Source organism: Dunckerocampus dactyliophorus, chromosome 7 (assembly GCF_027744805.1).
Source record: "Dunckerocampus dactyliophorus isolate RoL2022-P2 chromosome 7, RoL_Ddac_1.1, whole genome shotgun sequence".
NCBI classification, from domain to species: domain Eukaryota; kingdom Metazoa; phylum Chordata; class Actinopteri; order Syngnathiformes; family Syngnathidae; genus Dunckerocampus; species Dunckerocampus dactyliophorus.
The window spans coordinates 786517-809964 of NC_072825.1; the positions used below are offsets into that span (position 1 = coordinate 786517).

The window sequence follows — 23448 nt, forward strand, 5'->3', positions numbered from 1 at the left end:
CCACACACACAGCACATTCTGGCCTTCAAAACAAGAGCGCTCTTTCTCACATTTGTCTAATTGTGTCAACAAAATAAGGGTGTCATTAAAATATCTTGACTCCATCTTCCTTCATCACAAGCACGGGCATTAGTTTGTGTAAGGTTGCCAACGATGTGTTGCATCAATAAATGTAAGCATTTTATTCACTAACCCAAAGAGCAGCCACTCTATGGGGGGCAGATAAGTGGAAAAGGTGCCTCATCCCACTGGTGAAAAAGCCACGCATGTCGCTGCAGGCTGGACTTCCTGCACACTTAAAAGCATGCGTCTCCTCTTTTGGGACAATCCCTAACTTCCACACCCAGAGGCACGATAGGGGGGTGTCGCATGGCCACTTACCCTCATCAACACCTCCAACGCGACACAGGTGATGGGACGTCTGGGAGAGGACGACCACACCACGGAGTCGCCATCGTTACCCTTCACAGCACAAAGGCTCCAGGTTGTTGCACACGGCCGCCATCAGACGTCACCTTTAGTCTGGAAACGCCACATGGAGATCTTCCACATCTCCTGGCTGTGTGGCCGACACGCTAACCACTAGGCCGCCGTGCGGCTGTCCACTTATGCACTCAAAAAGACTAAGTCTAAGTACTCAAGTGCGCACGTATGCACACAAGCTACTTAAGCGTGAGTACATGCAAGTTTGCACTTGTGTACGCAAAGGACTAAGTGTAAGTAGGCAAGTGTGCACTTATGCATGCTAAATACTATGTAAGTACGCAAGTGTGTGCTTACTGTATGCGCTCAAAATACTGAAGTGTAAGTACACAAGTTTGCACATATGTACACGAAAGACTAAGTGTAAGTAGGCTAGTGTGCACTTATGTACTCAAAATAGACTAAGTGTAAGTACGCAAGTGTCCACTTATGCATTCAAAAAAGACTGTGTGAGTACGCAGGTGTGCACTTATGAATTCAAGATACTTAAGTGTAAGTACATGCAAGTGTGCACTTATGCACGCAAAATACTATGTGTAAGTACAAAAGTGTGTATACTGTATGCACTCAAAATACTTAAGTGTAAGTACACGTGTGCACTTATGCACTCAAAAGCCTAAGTGTAAGTAGGCAAGTGTGCCAATAGAGACACATCTTAATGAGTAAAAGATGACGTAGAAGTAAAGAGCTACAGTACTTAGAGTAATATTCGTGGTGGTGTTCCAGCTCCGTGCCTGGCGTTGGATGCCAGGAGCCGTGTGGCGCTATGAAGCAGAGGCCAGGAATGTCCACTAATATTGACGTTTCATATTCCGCTCATTCCCGCTGTGCCATTGTCCCGCCTGGATTCCCGGCACGTCATGAGCGCCTTCCTCCGCAAGAACAACAAAAGCCTGGAAGCCGGCGGCAGACGACTGGCATCCATCTTTACATCATCATCACCGACCTGCCGCGTTTGTTTGTGTTTTTCTAGCAGCGAAATGTCAGCCTTCTCCTTCGGCGGACAAAAGGCGTCGTTGCTGGCATATGCTGACGTCTCACGTGAGGGTGACGCACTTCTTTTCTCTTCGGGAATAATCCGTTCCAGAGTCAAACTGTGGTCATCAGAAAAGTTCATGAAGTCAGAGGTTAACATGTTTAACTGTCATGCAAGTGGAAAAAGAAGTCAACCATTGCTCATCTGACCTGAAAACAAAGGGGTGATGCCTCCTTTACCCCCCTTAATTGTCACACGAGTATAAAAAGAAGTTAAGAGGTGTAAAAAAAAAGAATTTTTTAAACGTAAAACAGTCAAGCACATGCAGACTTGTAAAACGTATGGTAAGACTTCCCGGGACTTACGCAAAAGATTAAGTGTAAGTATGCAAGTGTGCATAAGTGGAAGCATGCAAGTGTGCGCTTAAGCACACAATATGCTAAGTGTAAGTAAGCAAGTGTGCACTTATGCACTCAAAAGATTAACTGTAAGTACGCACGTGTAAGTAAGCAAACGTGCATTTATGTGCTCAAAAAACTAAATGTAAGTAGGCAAGTGTGCACTTAAAATACTGAATACAGTAAGTACACAAATGTACACTTCTGTACTGAAAAGTGTCAACAGGCAAGTGTAATTTAAACTGCGAGTAAAGCAGACCGAAATGAGTCAGTTTGATTTGTTTTTACTCAAGTGAACTTGTTTGGAATGAGGGTGGTGCACACGGTGGTCCACCTTTAAGTCGCATGTGGCCACTGGAGGCGGGCGACTCGACCCAAATATCAACATTATCAACACCATGGGTTGTACCGGATCGATTCTAGCGTGACGAGATCTTGTTTTTTGGGGTTTTCGTCTGTTTATCTGAACAAAAATCTGTGTTTTTTGGTTGTATTGTTGACACGGGGCGACTCCTCAGGAGGGAGAGCAGGTCATCCAGAAACCGCAAGGTTTCTCCACCCAGTCACTGTTGTTGTGACACTTCAGCCACCTGGCATCCAGCGCTGCCCACACGTGTGTTCAAGTGAGTGAATGTTTGGGGGTGGGCAGAGAGGCCATGGGTGCTAACTGGCAGCCACGTGTCCATCAGGCCACCCCGGGGCAGCTGAGGCTACACATGTAGATGGTAATGGTTTAATTCATCTTGAACATACACACAATTACACTGGAGCTCATCACATAACACAATTCACAATTCTGCATGTTCAAGAAGGAGTAAAGCTTGTTGAATCCTTCATCCTTATTTCCATGACCACCATTGACAAGTGAATGCATCACGGCTTCACTTCATTGTGAAGCGCTATAAAAATGGAATCCATGATTATTATTATTGTTAAATAGATGAGCGCTACCTCGGTTTTCGTTATGAATTCGTTCCAAAAGGTCAGACAAAAACAGAAACGTACGAAAACTGAAGCGATCGGCGAATCATGTAAATCCAATTCATCAGTTCCAGACACAAATATGAACAAATACGTTTTTTTATCAAGAATATAGTTAGAGTTTTAGGCAAATGCAGGAAGTAACGCAAAAATAATTCTAAATGACAAACATAATTTAATTATTAGAGAGGGAGGGGGGACGCTGTCTTTGTATTTTGCGATGCGTTCATTCTTGAATTCAATAGAGCTTCTCACCTTCTTTATAAAATTGCTGCCATTTGCAACTCTCTTTGGCCCCGTGGCAGGTTATTTAACAGTGCACGGTGCACAGACGATGGGTGAGTCAGCAACACGTAGGGTGCTTTTATTTGGGCGCTCCATTCCGCAGGGACGATACAGTACTGGGAAAACAGACTCGTTTGCTGAAATGGTGCACAAAAACCAAGGCAGAATTTGGGCAAAAATTTTGTTGGAAACCGAATCACACAAAATCCTTCTGGTATGTTCACCGTATTTGTACTTTGTTGGCTTTGGGGGCAAAAAAGAGAAAGGATTTGAATGACAGCCAACAGTAATCCTTGCTTTTGTTTTGTTATTTTGCAATTGTATGCAATAAGAGGGAATCATTGTACAGTTTTCTTTTGGTGGCATCGCTGCAGTGCGTCATGTGTGTCTTGACTCAGCTGTCCGCAGATGCGTGTGGTGATGCAAATATTATTCTTCACAAATGACCGAAATCATCCATCCATCCATTTTCTGTACCGCTTGTCCTCACTAGGGTCACGGGTAGGCTGGAGCCTATCCCAGCTGACTACGGGTGAGAGGAGGGGTACACCCTGGACTGATCACCAAAATCATTCAATGATTTTGAAAAATTTCGAGTAAAAAAAGTAGCGGTATCTGCAATACAGCAGTGCCTCGGTTTTCGTTATCAAGTCGTTCAAAAAGGTTTGACGAAAACCGAAACGTATGAAAACCACGGCAGTTTCTCCCATAGGAAATAATGTCAATCCAGTGACTCCATTCCAGGCACCCAAAAATCTGAACAAACAAAACACATTTTATAGAAAATCATTCTCGTTTCACATGCAGAAACAACGCAACATAATTCTAAGAGGAACGGATGGAAGTTATTGTTGGTGCAGACTTCCTGCACATCCTGGCATTTCTCACCTTCTTTATCAAATTGCTGGCACAACTTTGTTTTGGCCCCATGGCGGGTTATTTAGCAGTTGCACTCAATAAAAAACACAGACAGTGAGTCTGCGACGCGGAGGGTGCTTGGTTTGGGCGCTCCATTCCACGTGACGACACAGTGCGGGGCTAACTGACTAGTTTGTCACGGGCGATATTGCAAATTTCGGGGAAAAATTTCAACAAAACACAAATCATATGAAAACTGAGGTTTGACTGTTCTGGCCCGGTAGTGACTTGATATCGGTGTGATACCAAGATTAGCAGTGTCTCCCATCCCTTGTGGCCACAAATGAAGGTGAAGACACTGGATGACACACCACACAAGGTTGCCCCCCCCCAAGAAAGTCTCTCCATCCCGTTCCACGTCTTCCTGCTCCGTGCGCTGCACTAATATAGTGCACGTTCAACACAGCCTGTTTCCATGGCGACATGTCCCTTTTTGTCCACCATCCACTGCCAGGAGTTTGGAGTCCAGGCAAGGATTGAGGAGAAGGAATTCTAAACCCCTTTATGGAGATCCCCCCCCCCACGTCCCCACTCATCCTTCTCCTCCTCCTCTTCTTCCCCGCGGTGACTTTTGGCAACGTAGAAGCGTCGCAGCGTCCGAAGCCTCCAGCGACTCAGCAGAAAAGTCTTCTGCCGCTTGTGATGGAAAAGTTTACTGGATGATGGGCGAGAAAAAAAGGCATTTGACGAAGACTGCAGAGGTCATGAAGGCTCTTGCAAAAAGAAACATGTAAAAAAAAAAAAAAAAAGGGTGGGGGGCTTCTTTACAAAAAAAGTCTCCTTCTCCTCGCCTGTGGCACGGCTCCCTTCATGCACAAGAAAGCCCCCGTCCCGACTACATGTCCGTGTCCCCGTCGTAGGCCAGCGTCAAAGGTTTGAGACGATTGTTTTGCTGCCTCTGTCTCTGAGGTCTCTTTGGCTTCTTGCTGCATCAGTAAAAGACGACAGAAAATAATGATTATTATTATTATTATTATTATTATTATTACACCTGGAGCACCACACTCGCTGGACACAACATTAGGTACACCCGTACAAGCTGGAAGAGCACTAATGTTGAGGTACTCATAAAGATGCAGTACTTGTACACCATTAAAAACTACAATCATGTACTGTGAGCCCACCAACTTTGTAAGGAAAGGGGAGGACTTGACGACGCGCAAACTATGATGCTGCTGCCCCCTGCTGGAGATAACATGATGTTACGCCCCGTCAAGCTTCGTCACGAGGTGTACTCGTTCTGTCCGTTTTGTGGTTCGCTTTTTTGCTATTTTTGTGATTTTTGCTGAAGTAGATTTTTCACGTTCAGGCTTTGAGGATTGTTTTTTGTTGCCAGTTGTTTCTTTTGCTATTCCTGGTATTAAATACTTAATTTTCCATTGACCTATCAGTGTGTTATTTTTTCCCTGCCCGGTATTTTTATTTCTGACACTTTTGTTCGTCCCATCCTTCCTTAGGCAATTTTGAGACGTAACACATGACATTACATTTTTTAACAACCCCCAAAGCAAAGCGTCTTGTTAACTAGCTTTTCACAGTGCTGTGTTTTATACAATTAAATACAGTGGCAAAGAACTTAAGATTAAACACAAAGACGAAACATTAAAGATGGATGCAGGGGAATGAAATGGGTGTAATGTCATCAATCGGCCACAAGAGGGCAGCAAAGCGCACACAGCGGTCATTTAAGTTTGCTTTAAAATGCAATTATATTTGTTATTTTCACATTATTTGTGGATGAATCACAGTCGTAAAAGAAGAATTTGTCAAAGACTGAGCACAACAGATCCAAAATATTCATGAATAAGGGACGCAGCCACAAAAAGCCCTAAAATGCCTGTTTTAGACGCGCATGCCAGACCTATTCAACGCATTGAAATGGTAAAATGTATCGATACTCGCCACTAATGAATGCTCATGAAAGATGAGGATGAAATTTGTTGCACCTTACGATGACGACGATGACTATGAAGGTGCGCAAGCATCGATCAGAAGGAAGTAAAGGTCAAAGTGCTCAGCCATTGGCTGCGTTCAGAGCTCACAGTAACGCTGTCATCTTCAGTGGTTCAAAACCTGCACGTTTTTTACTGAATCGGGACTCACGGGGACACGTCCTCGTTAACTCATTCACGGACTCTCACCCCTGCCTCTCATGACGACGACAACTTTGCTTGTGAGAATCCAGTCCAACACCAACGACTCACTCACGCAGACTCTGAGTTTCACCGACACACGGCCTGACGAAGATTCACGTGTCCCTAACTCACAGGCGCTTGACGAAGACTCGAGTTTCACTTGGCACAAATAGCTGCGTTTTCCCGTCGTTCCTTAGAAGATCAGGCGGGGTTCTACGGTACTGAATTGAGTCTTGTTTGTAGTTACAGCGCCCCCTACTGGGTCCTCACCTTCTCCATCATCTCACCCTGCTATTCAGGTCGGTCATATGACCCCCCACCCCCAGGGGGTAAAGGCGGCAGGCACTTTAACTGGAGGGGTGTGCTGGGAGGGGATTTGAGGGGCGGGGGGTGCGAGGCTTGCTGTGAACCCTCCACTTGCTGGTTAGCTGCTCCCGCTGCTCTGAGCCAGCTCTTGGCAGTCGGGACAGGTGTAGACCATCCCGGGGGGGTTCTGGCCCGTCCACACCACCGCCCCGTTGGCGTCGCACTCTTGGGCCGCAAGAGAGCGATGCACCCTGGCACAGTAGCTGCTGCCCTCGCCACCGAGGGGGGTGGACACGGGGGATAGGAAGACAAAAAAGGTTGATGCAAAAAAGAAGAGGGGGCGGGGCTGGAGGATGATTGATCGGGGAGGAAGGCGGCCATGATGATGATGATGATGATGATGAAGACAGGTACTTACCAAGCAAGATAAATCATGGACACGACGAAGATGAGCAGCACGAAGGCTCCGGCCGCCACCCCGTACACCCAAACCTTCAAGCTGCCGTCTGCAAGGAAGAGCAGCAGTTCACACAAATCCCGACAAACATCTGGAGTGGAAGCGCGCTGACGTACTCGGGTTGGGACCAATAAAATGTTCACATTTGGAATTTGAGCGCTACAAGAACCCCAAAAAAGTCCAAAGAATACAATATTACTTTTTTTATTTCCACATATTTCAATGGGAGCCAAAATAAAAAAAAAAGTAAAAAATAAAGTCAAATGTTAAAACTTGAATTTTTACATATTCCAACAAGTGCTAAAATCAAAAAAGTAAAAACAACTATTACATTTTCATTTTCCACATATTTCAACGAGTGGCAAAATAAAAATTAGAAGGAAAAAAATAAAAATATATTCCAATGAATGCTTCAATAAAAATGTAAAAAAGTAAAAGAAATAAATACATTCAAATTTAGAATTTCCACCTAAAAAAATAAAAAATGGCTGAAACCTGCGTCCCCCGTGGCGTCGACTGAGCTTGTAGGCTTGTACATAAACACAAGAAAACACGTCAAATAGGATTTCATGTTCCATTTACATGGCTGCCAAGTGTGCAACATGGATCAGATCTGGATTAGACCGGATTAGACATTAAGGCTTGTAACTTGTAAAAGTGGCTGCGGTTCAGAGCGGAGGTTTTAACATGATTATCTATTATAAAGGCTCAGGACTGAAGAAGAATAATAACAGTAATAATAATAAGCGGCCCTAGTGAGGATAAGTGGCATAGAAAATGGATGGTAATAATACTACTACTACTAATAATAACCCCCTTTACAAATACGCAATGTGGGAATTGGGATGAAAATGTAACATACTGTAGGATAATACGTAGACTAGTTACTTCAGGTATGCAGTGTTCGCTCGCTCCATCGCGGTTCACCAATCACGGACTCACCGTTTTGCGAATTTTTAGTGCTTTTTAAGAAGAATTGCATTGTGGGAAGTTGAGTGTTGCAGTTCTGCGCTTGAGGCAGCGGTGTCTCACTATCCTCTCCCTTCTGTCTGCACCGCCCATTGTCTTCTGCATCCTGATTGGCTGTAGACCATTGTCAATCAATCTCCTTCGTGCAGTCTCCTGTTGTGGTCATGGCTACCAAACTAGCTAACCGTGCGAGCTGCTAGCTAACCGCCAATACTGTAAACAATAGAAGAAAGAGAAGAAGCTAACCGTGGGAGGAAAATAGGACGACAGGAGCAACATGTTTTAACAAGGATACAAAAACGCTACAGTTGAACGGCGCCAGGACGACGAGGCACGGTCAGAGTGAAATAACGTGAGTCTCTTCATCATTTCTTGAGTCCAACCTTGTAGGTCGATCGTTAAAATTCAAAGGAAGGTGAACTTTGAGAGCGTTTCAACAACAGAGAAATGTGAGAAAATGTTCATGCCTGTCTGAGAAAAGTGTATCAAGTGTAAGGTGGGGGCTTTCACAGCCTGAAAACATTTAATAATTCCAAAAAAAATACAGTTGGCCACTTTGCAGATTTCACTTATTGCGGGCTATTTTGGGAACCTGTCCCCCGTGATAAACGAGGGAGCACTGTACATCAAAAGCCATAGAAGGAAGTAGCATGCAAGCAAAAACCAACAAGCACACGCACACATGAAAGTTCCTGGCGGAGGTAACCAGAGGCTGTCAGGGATTAAAGCTGCACTTTCAGCTTCATGTTTTAGCGTCACTCCAGGGATTAAACACCACCAGCTTTGCACATGAAGACGTTTTATAGAAGTCATCCAGAAAAAGCTTGTCATGTGACTGCAGTCATGTTTTCATGATTTTGTTGTGTATAAAATCAGTTGAAGCAGTCAGGAAACTTATAAAAGTATTCTCAGCACGACAATGTAGCACATTTACACACATAAGTTCTCAAAGAACAAGAATTTCTAACAACAAAACTCTGATTCTGTGGTTCTGACCTGGTCCGTAGGGCTGCAGGTACCAGGTCCGGCCGGTGCGACCGGGCTGCGTGGTGGCGGGCAGCGTGGGGTTAATGGCACGGCTGGTCTTCACGTCCCCTTTCTTGTCACTCGCTGTGGGGATCTCCAGGACGGGGATTGGGGCACACTGGTCCAGCAGCCCGCTGGGGGACAGCACCTCCGTGAAGCCTTCCTCGCACGTGCACACTCCCGCCTGCAGAGGGCAGCAGAGGCTCAGGACTGAGGCGTGTTTGCTTGTATTGTTGCTACATGTTTTTTTTCGTGCCCATCATGCTGTACTTCCTGTGGACTGACCTCGCTGCAGAAAGACGTCGGCGGGACACAAGGAGGGTCACAGGCGCTGTTTTCCACCATGGGGGTGACGGGAGGGCAGCCGCCTGCAGGTCAGAACAGCACAATCCAATAAGCTACAAGACGTCTCCGTAGGAACACAATGGTGCTTTTCTCCTCGCTCACAACATCTGTACTTAAACACTTTAACAGAAGTTCAGAAAGTACCTAATAAAAGAAACGTTAGCAAATACAGGAGAACCTCTCAGAACAAACCCCCGAGGGCGTACGATTCATTCAGGATTTAACGTCTTCAAAATATATCACACAAAACATGAATCACCCTCAGTGCTCCACGTAGCCTTTTTACATGGCGGCAGTTAAGAATGGTCAAAAACGGCAATTTGTTGTCAAAGCGAAGACTTTCATGTGTTTATGCTTCAATATTACGCTTTGTTTACACGTGCGTGACAGTTAGGAACGTTAAAATGCGACTTCAAACATTGCTTTTCAAGTTAATAAAGGTGGTATGACTGCCACAGTTTGACCCTGGAACAGATTACAGTCGCCCTCCGGCACTTTACGGTTCCAATTTCGCTTTCCGGCCTATTATTAGTTAAAAATCAAAAGCAAAGCAAATTGTACCTATTGTTGCCCTAAATTAAGCATTTTCAAGCATAAAGACTACAAATATAAAGCACTCGGAAAACACATTCAAACGTGTCACATGGACTTTTCTACAATGGCCACTAGGTGCCAGTAATGTTACATTGATGAGACAATAGCCATTGCAGGAAGTACGCGGTACTCTCCCAATGCCAACATGTGAGTACACAGTATATCATGTCTTATTTATGTCTTATTTTCTTTCATGGAGAAAAGGTGACTCTAGGGGTATTATTTCATGGTTAGAGGGCTCTAATAATGTTAAAAACATATTTAGAAGGTCATAAACAGGATTTCGATGCTCTAACAACAAAAATATTCAATTTATAAATAAGGACTCCTACTTCACTTTGAAATTCACTTATCACAGTCGAGTCTGGAACCAATTACCCATGATAAATGAGGGATTACTCTATTTCTTTTGACATTATTTCCTATGGGGAAAATGGAAAGTCAATTATGATGACATAATGGTCTAACTTGCTTGACTCATGCATGTGCATGCAATATTTAGGGACGCTGTGGGAGACAAAAAAGTAGAAAAAAAACATGAAAAGCAAAAGAAATATATTTTGAAATACAAATTAACTTTCTTCTGTCACTTCTTTTAGTACATTTTTTTAATGTCACAAGCAAGACGGAGCTGCATATGTGGGGGAGGCACAGAGCGATATGTTCTTTCATGTGACTCTCTCCAAAAGTGTCCAAGAAGAAAGAAAAAGTCAGCTAAGTTGGCAACACAGATCCCTCCTGCAACGTCTTCTTATTCTCCTGCAGAGCAGGTGTTGTAAGAAGCGGAGGTGCGATGCCATCTACTGTACAGAGTTGGAAGAACAAGCTACATTCACAGACAGGCCCATGATTCACACTGCAGGGTATGACGCCCAGTTTTGATTTTTTGTTAAAATCGTTCATCGTACCAAAAAAATGTGACTTGTCAATGTGAACGCAATTTATATCCACATACTAATGCATCCATGTCAGATTTATGTCCAGATTTATACAGCCTTAATGTGTTCATGAACGAGGGCCGACAGATAGCGCTAGGGCAGGGGTCACCAACGTAGTGCCTGCGGGCACCAGGTAGCCCCCACGACCACATGAGGCGCCTGCAAGCCTGCTTTTCATTCAGGTGTTCAGTTAATAATGTGAGAACACTAGAAAGAAAAGTATTGTGAAACATAAAATGTGAGTTGTGGATACCAGCATTTTGTGAATGTTTTGGTAAAACAAGCATATTTGATCTGTTTGGGTTAAAAAAAAAAAGGTATGAAAATTATTTCTACAAAAATGAGTAGCTCGTGGCCATTTTCATTTTGTAAAAGTAGCTCTCCCAAGAAAAAACGTTGGTGACCCCTGCGCTAGGGTGTCACGAGGCACTCTTTTCATGAGACGAGACGAGACACGAGGTGGGGTGTACGAGAACAAGACAAAATGAGATTTTAACATCAGTCTTAAGAAAAGTACAATAAAAAAATGACAATATATTGCCGTCTACTACATTGCTCCTCGTGAGGCGACACTCTTCTGCACTCTGTGTGTATGCTACGAGCCCCGCCTACACCCACCGAGACAGAGACTTTATGACCAACGAAAGGGCTCACTCTGTTCATGCCATCATTCTATGGAAAAAAGGTGCTGAAAGCAATGCACAGAGTGAACCCTCTTTCTGCCTGTTTGGAGGGAGGAAGAGAAGAAACACTTGGAAATACACTGAGGCCGGCAAATTTATCAAGTTATTTTCATTTATTGTGCGATTATTTAATTCATCTCGTCACATTTTAATCTCGCGAGACCTCGTGACACCCCTCTTAGAGGCGGCAAATCTATTTGTGACGGGCCACCACAAATAAATGAACGTATGAGGAAACACTTGCATGTGTGCTCTGCTGCTTGTGAAAGTGCAAAGTGCTCCAATAAGCACTTGGAACTTTGTGTTTTAGGAGCTTTAAAAGTTGACACTTTATACTTAGTGTGCTTATTTGCTTGAACTGTCAGAGAATGACTGTAATGTTCTTACCGGTGACATTGAGCCCGTCAGAGCGCTGACACCAGATCAGCGGGCGGGAGGAGTTGGGTCGAGCGCTGCTGAGCCACTTGTACTCGTAACATTCACCTCCTGGGGGCGGGGTGGGAAAAAAACCAACCCATGATGGCTGACCACATGAAGATGAAACAGCAGCAGGGAAGACGTGGATGTATGGTATAACCATTATCTTAGCTGGGGTGCTTCATCTCTATAATGACTCTATCGGTGCTGGCAGATGACTACCAAGATCGGCCACATGGCTCTGCGGAGAGCAAACACGGCCGCAGGAAATGAACAGCTTCACCTTGAACAATAAGAAGATGTGCTTCAGTATCGCTGCTCCGTGTCAGCCGCTTGGCGAGGCTCACTCACCTGAAGGAGCTCCGACAACCCAACCTTTAGTTTTTTTGCTTTTCATGCAATGATTGAATCACTTCCTGTCTTTCACTTCCTGTCAAGTGTTACTTTCATTGACGACCAGCGCAGAGTTGCAGAACAAAACAAAAGATGTCATGTAACGTGTGCGGGGCCGTTGACTTTGTCAGCTTCACACAGTGATGTAGTGATGCCACTACTTTCCTTCTTGACATTTTATGTTTGCCCCTCCTTGCCTTCTCCGCCTCTTTGGGTTGTGTTTTCAGAGGTCCTTGCTCCAGCAGGGGGCGGTAACTGGGTGCCCCTTCTGCTGATTTTTGGATATCTATAGTTGTGGTGTCTTCTAGTAGTGTGCCCGGGTGTTTCCCTGCCATCCAGTCCGTTTCCATGGTGCCTTTTGCCAGCTCAACACAAAGCTCAGCCGGTGCCTGCTGCTTGCTCCTTTGTTGGCTTTGTGTGACTCTCATTAAAGAGACTAAACTGTTTTTCAGCCACACGCCTCTGCATCTGGGGTCCAGACCAGACAGCATGTAACATTCTTCTTCTTATTAAACCAGGTTTGTATCATTATTGAGTTCAGCTGAAATGTTTTTTTATGTAATCTTTATTTATTGGATGGATGAAGGATGGATGGATGATGTGACTATAGAAATACAAGGATAATATGATATTATATGATATTATATGATATTATATTATATGAGCCGCAAGGTGGCCTAGCGGTTAGCATGTTGGCCACACAGTCAGGAGATCGGGAAGATCTGGGTTGGAATCTCCGTTTGGGCATCTCTGTGTGGAGTGTGCATGTCCTCCATGTGCGTGTGTGGGTTTTCTTCGGTTTCCGTATGCATGTTAGGTTAGTTGGAGACTCTAAATTGTCCACAGGTATGAATGTGAGTGTGTCTACAGTATGCTGTATGTGCCCTGCCATTGGCTGGCTACCAGTCCATGGTGTACCAGCCTCTCACCCAAAAAGTCAGCTGGGATAGGCTCCAGCATACCCCCGTGACTCCAGTGAGGATAAGCGGCATAGAAAATAGATGGATTATACGATATTATTTTTTGTGACGTGTCACCTGTTTTTGTCTCACTTCCTGTTTACTTTGCGGTACACACTTGTCAGTAAGATTTGTAAGTGTTGTGTTTGTGTTTTTATATTTGAAAATGATATAACATCAGGGTGGTTAACTTAATTGGACATTTTTATGGCAGGTAAGAGCTTCAACTACAACAGTTTGTCATTCAATGGGAAATTATGAAAAAGTTGTGATAAATCTACCTAGCAACAAGTGGCTGGTCAAATGAATCTATTATTGCTTTGCTGCATTGGTAAGCTAGCTAAAAATGTACATCAGGGGTCCAGAGTGCTATCCTGAGGTTAGCTCGTCATGCTAAACTTAGCCTCAGTCAAACTTCCTGGCCAGGTGAGACGGTCCAGTACCTGTGCAGGGTTGAGACTCCCAGGCCTGGTCTGGACACAGCTGCAGGTTCTCAGGCTCCTGGGCCAACACGGCCCTCGAGCGGACCCGAACAGAAACAAAGTCCACACCGGCCTCCTTGACGCAGATGCTGATGCAGGAGCTCCAGTCCGACCACTCCATCAGGTAGCACTCACCTGCCAACCAACACCAGACAGAAGACACTAAAAGTCGGCTGACACGTTTTTGAGTTTTTTTGACGTCATGACACCCAGCCACTGGTCCCACAGTCTTTGGGCGGTCTGCATGTCAATCATTATATGCCAACGCAAAGCCTCCAAAAGGATTACGACTGATATTGAAGGCCGATCTAGTGAAAGTACAAAAGTTCAAATAAAGTATTAAGATTGTTATCATTTGTAATGTGTTATCTTATCAAAACACATCTTCTGTATGGATGCACAACTTTACTCACGGCTGCGAGGCAAGCGTAAGCATCCACGCTTGTCCTAATTTGTGCACCCTCTTAACTGATGTAAAGGTTAAAGAGGCTCAGTTGGAAGTGCTTTCAACTCCCACTATTTGTACCACAACAATGGAATGAAATCAATGACTTGCTATCCTTCCCTGATAATTGTTGATGGCCGCTGCCATGCCTGCGTTGGCCTCCAGGCTCGCTGCGACTGGAAGCCGCCGTGCTAACAGCTGGATCATCAGAGGTGAGTCGCGTGGGAACACTTGAAGGCGACGAGATGTTCAAGTTTGCAGCTGGGACGCGATCAGAATTCTCATTTCAATGCGAACGTGGTGAGGGAGGAGGCGGGGAAGATTTAGGATGCGGCGCAGGTTATCTTTGACTACAGCTGACAAGTGCAACTCATCAAACAACGGGGGAAGTGGAGCACGGGTCAAGATCGCATCAACGTGTGTGTGTGTGTGTGTGTGTGTGTGTGTGTGCTGCCAGAATTCCCATGCAGACACTGAATTCCCTCCCAAATGACACCACAGTGTCTCCCAGCAAAGACAAGACTGCTTGGACTGTTATCTAGGGCGTCGTGTCTCTGCATCGTCCACACCGCACGCGCACACTTGACATTTAAATAGAAAAATGCACGACTGCAGACGACCAGCATGCAGCCCACCAGGCATGACTTTACTTTACACCAGTGAGTCTCAGCTGGTGTGCCTGAAAGGTTGTCGTCTATTAACACGCCTGGAAGTGGCCACAAAGCTCGGTAGTGCTACTTGAAACCTGCTGTCAGAAGAAGACCAACGACCTTACATTGTAAGCCGTTGAGTGTGCCAGCCCTGTCCTTTGTTGAGCCTTACAAAGTGTTTTATGCTTGTCAGATATCAGCTGTTTAAGTGGAATAAAAGCTATATTGGGAGGGGTTGGAAAAAGGCAAGGGTATAAATGAGCATTCCACATTTGATGAAATGCATTTGATTTCCAGTAATCCCTCGCCACTTGGCGCTTCAAATGTCACGGCTTCACTCTCTATCATGGTTTTTCAAAAATATATGAATAAATCATGCTCTTTTGTGGTTGAATCCGGACGATTAGCAGGGGGAAAAAATGCATTTTAAAGCACATTTGATGTATTTTTCCATCTAAAGTAAGCATTTTCAAGCATACAATTGGCTAAAAGAACTAATGTGCAGTACAAACAAAAGACGTGATGTTATGTGGTCTTCTACACTGGCCACTAGGTGTCAGTAATATTACAATAGTTATTGCAGGAAGTACTGGACAGAAACCAGAAGTAAAAAAGGAACAACACGGAACTCTCCCAATGCTAACATGTGTGAGTCTATGTTATGTCTTATTTATGCCTTATATGTCTTATTTTCTCTTACTGTGTCTACCATATTGGGTAGTAGGAGTGTAAAGGTGACTGTAGGGGTGTTATTTCCTGTCTAGAGGGCTCTAATCATGTTAAAACGTATTTAGAAGGTATGGCACAGGTGGCACAACCATGAAGATATTACAATTATTAATAATCCTACTTTGCAGAAATGCACTTATCACGGCCAGGTTTGGAACCAATTAACCACAATAAACGAGGGATTACTGTATGTTAAATGATCTGCAAGTAATTGATACACCACTTCCATAAAAATGTCTAGTTTTTGACACACGGCTTGCCCCCCCGCCTCCAAACCCTTCTGCCTTTGTTCACTAAACAGCTCAATTCAGGCCTAAATACGCCTCACACACTTATTCAACACAACACATTCAATGTTTAGGTACTCACTTCTACTGAATGATAATGCAAGATGATCCAAGAACAGATGGATTTATGAACTCATTCAATACCAAAGACATATTTATACGTTTTTATAAACGTCGAGCATCCGAGCCGAATGTACACTAAGTCCCCAACTTATGAACACAATTGGTTCCAGACGACCGTTCTTAAGTGGAATTGTTCTTAAGTAGGGTAAAAGGTAATATGACCAATGATGTCACAGGGGCAGCAGTCTCAGTAGGGAAGCCCAGACTTCCCGGTCCCCGACCACCTCCTCCAGCTCCACCGTTAGGACACCAAGGCGTTCCCAGGCCAGCTGTGAGACATAATCCCTCCAGCGTGTCCTAGGTCTTCCCCAGGGCCTTTCCCGGTTGGGCATGCCCGAAACACCTCACCAGGAAGGCATCCGGACTAGATGCCCGAGCCACCTCAGCTGGCTCCTCTCGATGTGAAGGAGCAGCGGCTCTACTCTGAGCTCCTCCCGGATGACTGAGCTCCTCACCCTGTCTCTTAGGGTGAGTCCCGCTAACCTACGAAGAAAACTCATTTCAGCCGCTTGTATCCGCGATCTCGTTCTTTCGGTCATGACCCAAAGCTCGTCACCATAAGTAAGGGTGGGAAAATAGATCGAACGGTAAATTGAGAGATTTGCCTTCCGGCTCAGTTCTCTCTTCACCACGACGGTCCGGTACAGCGACCGCATTACCGCAGACGCTGCGCCGATCAATGGATCCTATCGACCTCACGCTCCATCCTTCCCTCACTCGTGAACAAGACCCCGAGATACTTGAACTCCTCCACCTGGGGCAGGACCTCATTCCCAACCCGGAGGGAGCAATCCACTCTTTTCCGACTGAGAACCATGGCCTCAGATTTGGAGGTGCTGAGTCTCATCCCAGAAGCTTCACACTCAGATGCAAACCGTCCCAGTAAACGCTGCAGGTCACAGCCTGATGAGGCCATCAGGACCACATCATCTGCGAATAGCAGAGACGAGATCCTAAGGCCCCCAAACTGGACTCCCTCGACACACTGGCTGCGCCTAGAAATTCTGTCCATGAAAATTATGAACAGAATCGGTGACAAAGGGCAGCCTTGGCGGAGGCCAACGTTCACCGGAAACAGGCTTGACTTACTACTGGCAATGCCAACCAGGCTCCTGCTCCGGTTGTACAAGGACTGAATGGCACGTAGTAGCGCGCCACCAATCCCATACACCCAGAGAACCCCCCACAGGACACCGCAAGGGACACAAAGCATATCTAGACCGGTTGGTCAAACTCCCAAGTAGAGCCTGCCAAACGTTCCCAGCACACCCTCACTACACGTTTGGGTCTCCCGGGTCTGTCCGGCATACTCCCCCGCCATCTAATCCAACTCATCACCAGGTGGTGATCAGTTGACAGCTCAGCCCCTCTCTTTACCCGCGTGTCCAGAACATGCGGGCGCAGATCTGATGATACGACTAGAAAGCCGATCATAGACCTGCGGCCTACGGCGTCCTGGTGCCATGTGCACTTATGGACATCCTTATGTTGGAACATGGTGTTTGTGATGGACAAACTGTGGTTCGCACAGAAGTCCAACAACACACCGCATGGGTTCAGATCGGGGAGGCCGTTCCTCCCAATCACACCCCTCCAGGTCACACTGTCATTGTCCACATGGGTGTTGAAGTCTCCCAGCAAAACGACGGAGTCACCAGTTGGGGTGCTCTCCAGCATCCCTCTGATGGACTCCAAGAAGGCTGGGTACTCTGAACTGCCGTTCTGCGCGTATGCACAAACGACAGTCAGGACCCTTTCCCCAACTCGAAGGTGTAGGGAAATGACCCTCTCGTTAACCGGGGATGACTCCAACACAGAGGCACCGAGCCGGGGGGCTATTAATAAGCCCACACCAGCTCACCGCCTCTCCCCAGCAGCAACTCTAGAGTAGAACAAGGTCCAGCCCCTCTCGAGGAGTTTGGATCCAGAACCCAAACTGTGGGTCGAGGTGAGTCCGAGTATATCTAGTCGGAATGTCTCGACCTCTCTCACAAGTTCGGGCTCCTTCCCCGCCAGAGAAGTGACATTCCATGTCCAAAGATCTAGATTTGGCTGTCGAAGACCAGGTTGCCCAGGCGCCCGCCTCCGACCGCCACCCAAAGCACAATGCACCGGACCCTTATGCTTGCCCCCGCAGGTGGTGGGTCTGCGGGGGGGAGATCCTGTGTGGCTTCTTCGGGCTGAGCCCGGCCAGGCTAAATTGTTATTTTGATGTAAGACAAGCCTTTTTTGTGTTGTTTATGTTGTGGTATCGTTGTTTAGATATTTGAGCTGCCACAAAAGCAAAATATTTGTGTCAAAGTGAAAGTTATGCTTGAAATGAAATGAGTTTTCTCCCTTTTTTAGTCGGGAACTGATATTTTCCTGAAACTTACCGATGCTGATTACTAAAGAACTTTTTGCTGAAAAGACGAGAGTCTAATGTTTCTTTTGGTAGGTTCCATGTTTATGTAGCCTTAGAACACAATATTCTATGTGCCTTGAAGGATCAAAATAGTCTAAAATGGTTGGTACTGGAGGGGTTGTCTTTTGAAAAATGGCGGGGATTGAATGAGGCACAGCGTGGCAGTGTTGGAGCAAGTTATATATGTTTCACATTCGTTTAGCAGCACGTATGGTGCGTTCAGGGACCGCAGAACAACGTGAGAAATCTAAGCGCTTGGTGAAAAAACATCATCAGTGAAGCACAACGGCGTAAATCTGTAGAAATGGTGAGCTGGTGCATGTATGACCTGTCTTATGACTGAATGAGATGCATTTTCCATGGAAAAAATGCCTATTTTGCGATAAAAATAAGTCTGCAAATTTGTAGGATCCCAAATGCTGAATGGTGAATGTGCAGCGTAAGAATAGGTCCAGAATTAAAAAATAAAAAAGTGATGACATTCTTCTTGCTGCGAGTGCTGAAGGAGTGATGAGTCCAATTAGACGCCTCTGGAAATGAACTTCTAGGTTTGCAGAGCGAGCTCACACTAATTTGCCCTTTTGGGAGCGCTGACACTGACAAAAAGCACCACAGACTGAAATCTAAGCTGCACTGTGCAGAAATCCACCTCTCTTATCAGTCAGCATGCTAAATTGGGCCTTCAGTCTACCGTCTTGTCTTATTGATGGTGCACTGATGGCGCTCCAAAACGGGAGGCTGATGTGGTTGGGGAGGGCAGACTGTGACAAATATGCATCCTTTCCGGCTTTGGCAGCTTTGGAGAGAGAGTGACACACTCAGAAAGATCCCTTAAAAGCCCACACATGACAGCCGTCCATCAAATGGATGACAGCAGGCCTCGAGGAGGTAATCCCAATCTGAGAGAAAGACATCTTCTTGTTTTGCTTTTTTAAGGTTCATGACGCTTCTTCTGCATGTTCACACCAAACATTTAACACCCACTTCCCACAAATGTGGAGGCAAGCCTTTTGTCACTTAGTGCAAAATGAAGGAGTATAATTCTCCGTTGCAATAAGATGCCCCTGCTGCTCGAGTGCCGACTAGAACAGAGTTCTCCTGTTCTAGATTCACTTTAAATGACAGCCACTTTTACTTCTTGCTATCCTTTTTCCTCGTTTATGTGGTATAATTCCTAATAATAATAATAACAATAATAATAGTGCTCTGTAATTGGCAGGCAACCAGTCCTGGGTGTACCCTGCCTTTCGCTCAAAGTCAGCTGTGATAGACTCCAGCATAAGCATACCCCCGCGACCTTAGTAACGACTAGAGGCATTGAAAATGAATGCATGAATAATAATAATAATACTACAGTAGAATCACTATAAAATGCTAATAATAATACTGTATAATCACATGTAATAAAAGTAATAATTGTATTATTCTATTAGTATAATATTATAATTACTAAAATATCATACTAATATGACATAATGAAAAATACATAATATAGCATTAGTATAATATATTGATATTTGTACATAATATGATAATATGATCACATATATTTTTTTGAATTATTACATTAGTGTAATACTACTAGTACTACTACTACTATTAATAATAATAATGATGATCATTATTATTATTCCAACTATTTACCCACCACTTAATATTATGCTACTGATGACACAGCAAAAAAAACAAACAAAAAAAAAACAACGCAAGTAACTGCAGTTTTCAGGCCGCAGCTTTAAAATAAATTCATTATTCATGAGACATATTATCAGATACACTCATCTGCTTTGTCAGCTGGAACACAAAGCTAGGATGTGGCTGCTTTGCATAGCATACAGTCACCTACAACGAAATGAGTTTAGCATCATTAATACAAAAAAAGTGCCCCCCCCCACCCGCATCCTTTATTTTTCTGTCTGTGGCTCTCGGTGGGCAAAGTTTGGACCCCCCTGCAGTAGGTGTTGGTAAGAAGAACAGCAAAAAATGTGACAATATGTAGCGAGGACCTCACCTGGTCTCACAACACCCAACAAATTCTGAAGAAGTCCCAAAGGAGACTGTACTTCCTGAGAAGACTGAGGAAATTTGGCATGTCCACCACAATCCTGAGTTGCTTCTACAGATGCACTATGGAAAGTGTCCTTACCGCCTCCATCACTGTTTGGTACGGTAACTGTACAACACGTGATAGGAAGGCACTCCAGCGGGTGATCAAGACCTCACAGAACATTGTTGGGGCAGCCCTCCCCTCACTGCAAGACATTTATAAAACTAGAGTCCTACGAAGAACACACAACCTCATCAAGGACAGCACACATCCACAACACTCACTATTCACACTCCTACCGTCAGGCAGACGCTACAGGAGTTTGAAGTCCAGGACCACAAGGCTGGCAAACAGCTTTTACCCACAGGCCATCAGGCTTCTCAACGAAGCACTCGCACACGCCGCACGCAACACACGCACACACTCATAGCACTTTATTTATTTATTTGTATTATTTATCTGTATTAATGTCTCTTCTGTTGTTGTTGCTTAATTTATTGGTATTTATGTTTCTTATGTTCTTATTCTTTTTCATGTGTTTTTCTTTCTTTCTTTTTCTGGGAGAATAAACAGAACAAGAATTTCATTGCATAGCAGAACCACCAGTTTTACTGTGCATATGACAATAAAACTCTTGAATCTTGAATTCTATACTGGTCACTCGGTGTGAGTAATTAGCATGGATGAGACAACAGCCATGCAGGAAGTACTAGACATGGAATGAGGAGCTCTTCAATGCTACTTTGTATGAGTCTATATTATGTCTTATTTATGCCTTATATGTCTTATTTACTTGACTTACTACAGTATGTCTACCATATTGGGTAATAGGAGTGTAAAGGTGAGGAGCTCTTCAATGCTACTTTGTATGAGTCTATATTATGTCTTAAGGAGACAGGAGAGCAAATGTACATTACGACAGTGACTGAAGCGCTTAGACTGACAATCTTAACAGAATGAATGCGGTTGTTGTGGTCGTTGATCTTATAGTCCTGCTTTAGCCTTTTTAGCTAATCTCATAACTCCGTATTATGTTTTTGATAAGTGTCGGTCACTGCTGTTTGTTTCTCTTGGTAGCCACCCGTCTTGCATGAACATCTCAAATCATACAACAGAACACGGCGGGTGGAATTAAATGTGGCAAGTCATTGTCCAACCGGAACGGGAAGACCCTGGCGCCAAATTTCCTGAACCTTTCGAAAGCTAGACACACTCAATCAGGGACTTTTTGGGTGGGAGAAAACGGACCTAGAACTAAATCTAAACAGTTTCCTGTCACTGAGACACACAAATGGTCCTACAAGTAACTGAATTTAAGTCACACAGACAAAACAGTTGAAATATGGATGGATTAACTGGCGCGTGCATGCGCTTTGAGGTGAGTATTAACAAAAGTGTAGAGTGTCTCCGAATTTTATTTCGGTGTTAGTTCTATCTCACTTTGCCATCTTTTCTGCGAAGCCTCCAGGTTTCTGTTATCTCGCCCACACAGGCCGTATTGATTGCAGCACTTTTTCCGGGCTGTTATGATTACTGCTGCGCTGCAGTCACTTTGCATCCCCGTCTGTGCTGTACAAATGAAACAAATTGACCAGCAGGGCTAACAGCGCTCACAGAGGCCGCCCGTAATTGTTTTTTCAGAACAATATTTGCTCCCTGGTGGATCATCCGCTGGGATGGAAACAAACGCAGCCACCGCTGGAGCGAGACATCCAAGTAAGGTGGGAGAAAAGTTCAATGAAATGAAATGCAAGACCGCAAGAGGACAGATTGTGATTTATACTTTTTCATGTGGCGGCAAACGTAGAGGAACGTAGACTGTTTCATCTCCATTCGGTTACAATGTGGTGATAGTGAAGACAAAAATGCAATCCCCTTGGTGAGGTGACGCCATGGAAGTCAGGGAGAGGAAATTGGAAGAGGAACAAATACAGTAGGTGTGTGTTGATGACCTGGGCAGGGCAGCGTGCAGGCCTCCTTCAGTCTGATGCGTTTGTCGCCGTCCACCGACAGCTCCAGGCCGCCGCACAGCTCCTCGTCCACTTGGCTGCCTTCGCCCTGCTCACCGCCGTCCGACACAAAGCAAGTCAGGTTCCTGTAGCGCGTGCCGTGACCGCACACCACGCTCTGGAGGAAGAGGATGAGGAGCGGCATCAGCTGACAACCTAATGACTCGTAGATAATCACGACGAAACCCTGCATGATGCTCATGTGCTGACGACAACCAGGAGAAGACCCCACGCACTGCAAAAACAGCCATGCTTGAAAGAAGCCCAAATGACATTAAAATGGAACAACTTTTCTTATTTCAAGAACAAAAAATTCTGCCAACGAGGAAAGCAATTTTTCTTGTAACTTTTAAGACTATAATGAGTCCTAAAATAGGCAAGTTGTTCTTAATCACCTAGCTTGATATACGTCAAACGTTCTTATTACAAGGTAATAAGAAAGCCAAATGCTCTTAGAAGGTTCCTAAATTGGGACAAAATTTGCTTTTGAGGCTAAATTGAAGCAACATGTTTTGACATATTCCAGATGTAGGAGTATTATTCTTAGACTTTCCTTCAGATAAACAACCATTCATACCTTTGGACAATTCCTAGTCCCCGAGCTTCCACTGTATCTTATTACAGCAGGACAGGTGGTCCTCTGGCTACGTACAAGTTCCGTTCCTGGACTGTGTCGGCAAAAATACATTTACTGAGTGGGTGAAAAAGTATTACAAGTAGATTTTAGAATAACTGTTTGCATTGATGCCTATTGATTGAATTATTGTTGAGTGCCTTAAAATAAGTACAGTATAGGTTTGACTGTTTCATCAATTCATCTAATAACTTAGTGAATGATTACAAGTAGTTTATAGAAATAATGCTTTATGAAATCATTAACAGGAATAGTGTGGTGCTCACACGTAGCGTACAAACAGCTCACGCCAGCCAGATATGGGCCAGAATGTACGGCACTATCACCGGTTGGCGTCACCCTATTTCGTCGAGGAATCCGGGAGAAAGTTCATGT

At 44.7% G+C, this 23448-nt stretch overlaps 1 protein-coding gene across 10 annotated transcripts in view; it reads right to left on the bottom strand.

Moving 5' to 3' along the window:
- Positions 1 to 1729: 1729 nt before the first annotated feature.
- Positions 1730 to 23448, bottom strand: part of LOC129185407 (thrombospondin type-1 domain-containing protein 7A-like) — a 160007-nt gene continuing 138288 nt past the window's right edge. For 2 of the 10 annotated variants that reach the window (XM_054782457.1, XM_054782462.1), the window contains 8 exons: positions 22383 to 22557; positions 13707 to 13880; positions 11882 to 11980; positions 9220 to 9302; positions 8905 to 9118; positions 6901 to 6988; positions 6447 to 6748; positions 2172 to 4967 (listed from right to left, as the gene is read on the bottom strand). In XM_054782457.1, coding sequence (XP_054638432.1) covers positions 6601 to 6748; positions 6901 to 6988; positions 8905 to 9118; positions 9220 to 9302; positions 11882 to 11980; positions 13707 to 13880; positions 22383 to 22557 — 981 coding nt within the window. In that variant the 3' untranslated portion in view covers positions 2172 to 4967; positions 6447 to 6600. Of the gene's footprint in view, positions 4968 to 6446; positions 6749 to 6900; positions 6989 to 8904; positions 9119 to 9219; positions 9303 to 11881; positions 11981 to 13706; positions 13881 to 22382; positions 22558 to 23448 lie in introns of all 10 variants that reach the window. The other 8 variants (XM_054782461.1, XM_054782460.1, XM_054782463.1 and 5 more) reach the window with 6 other exon arrangements.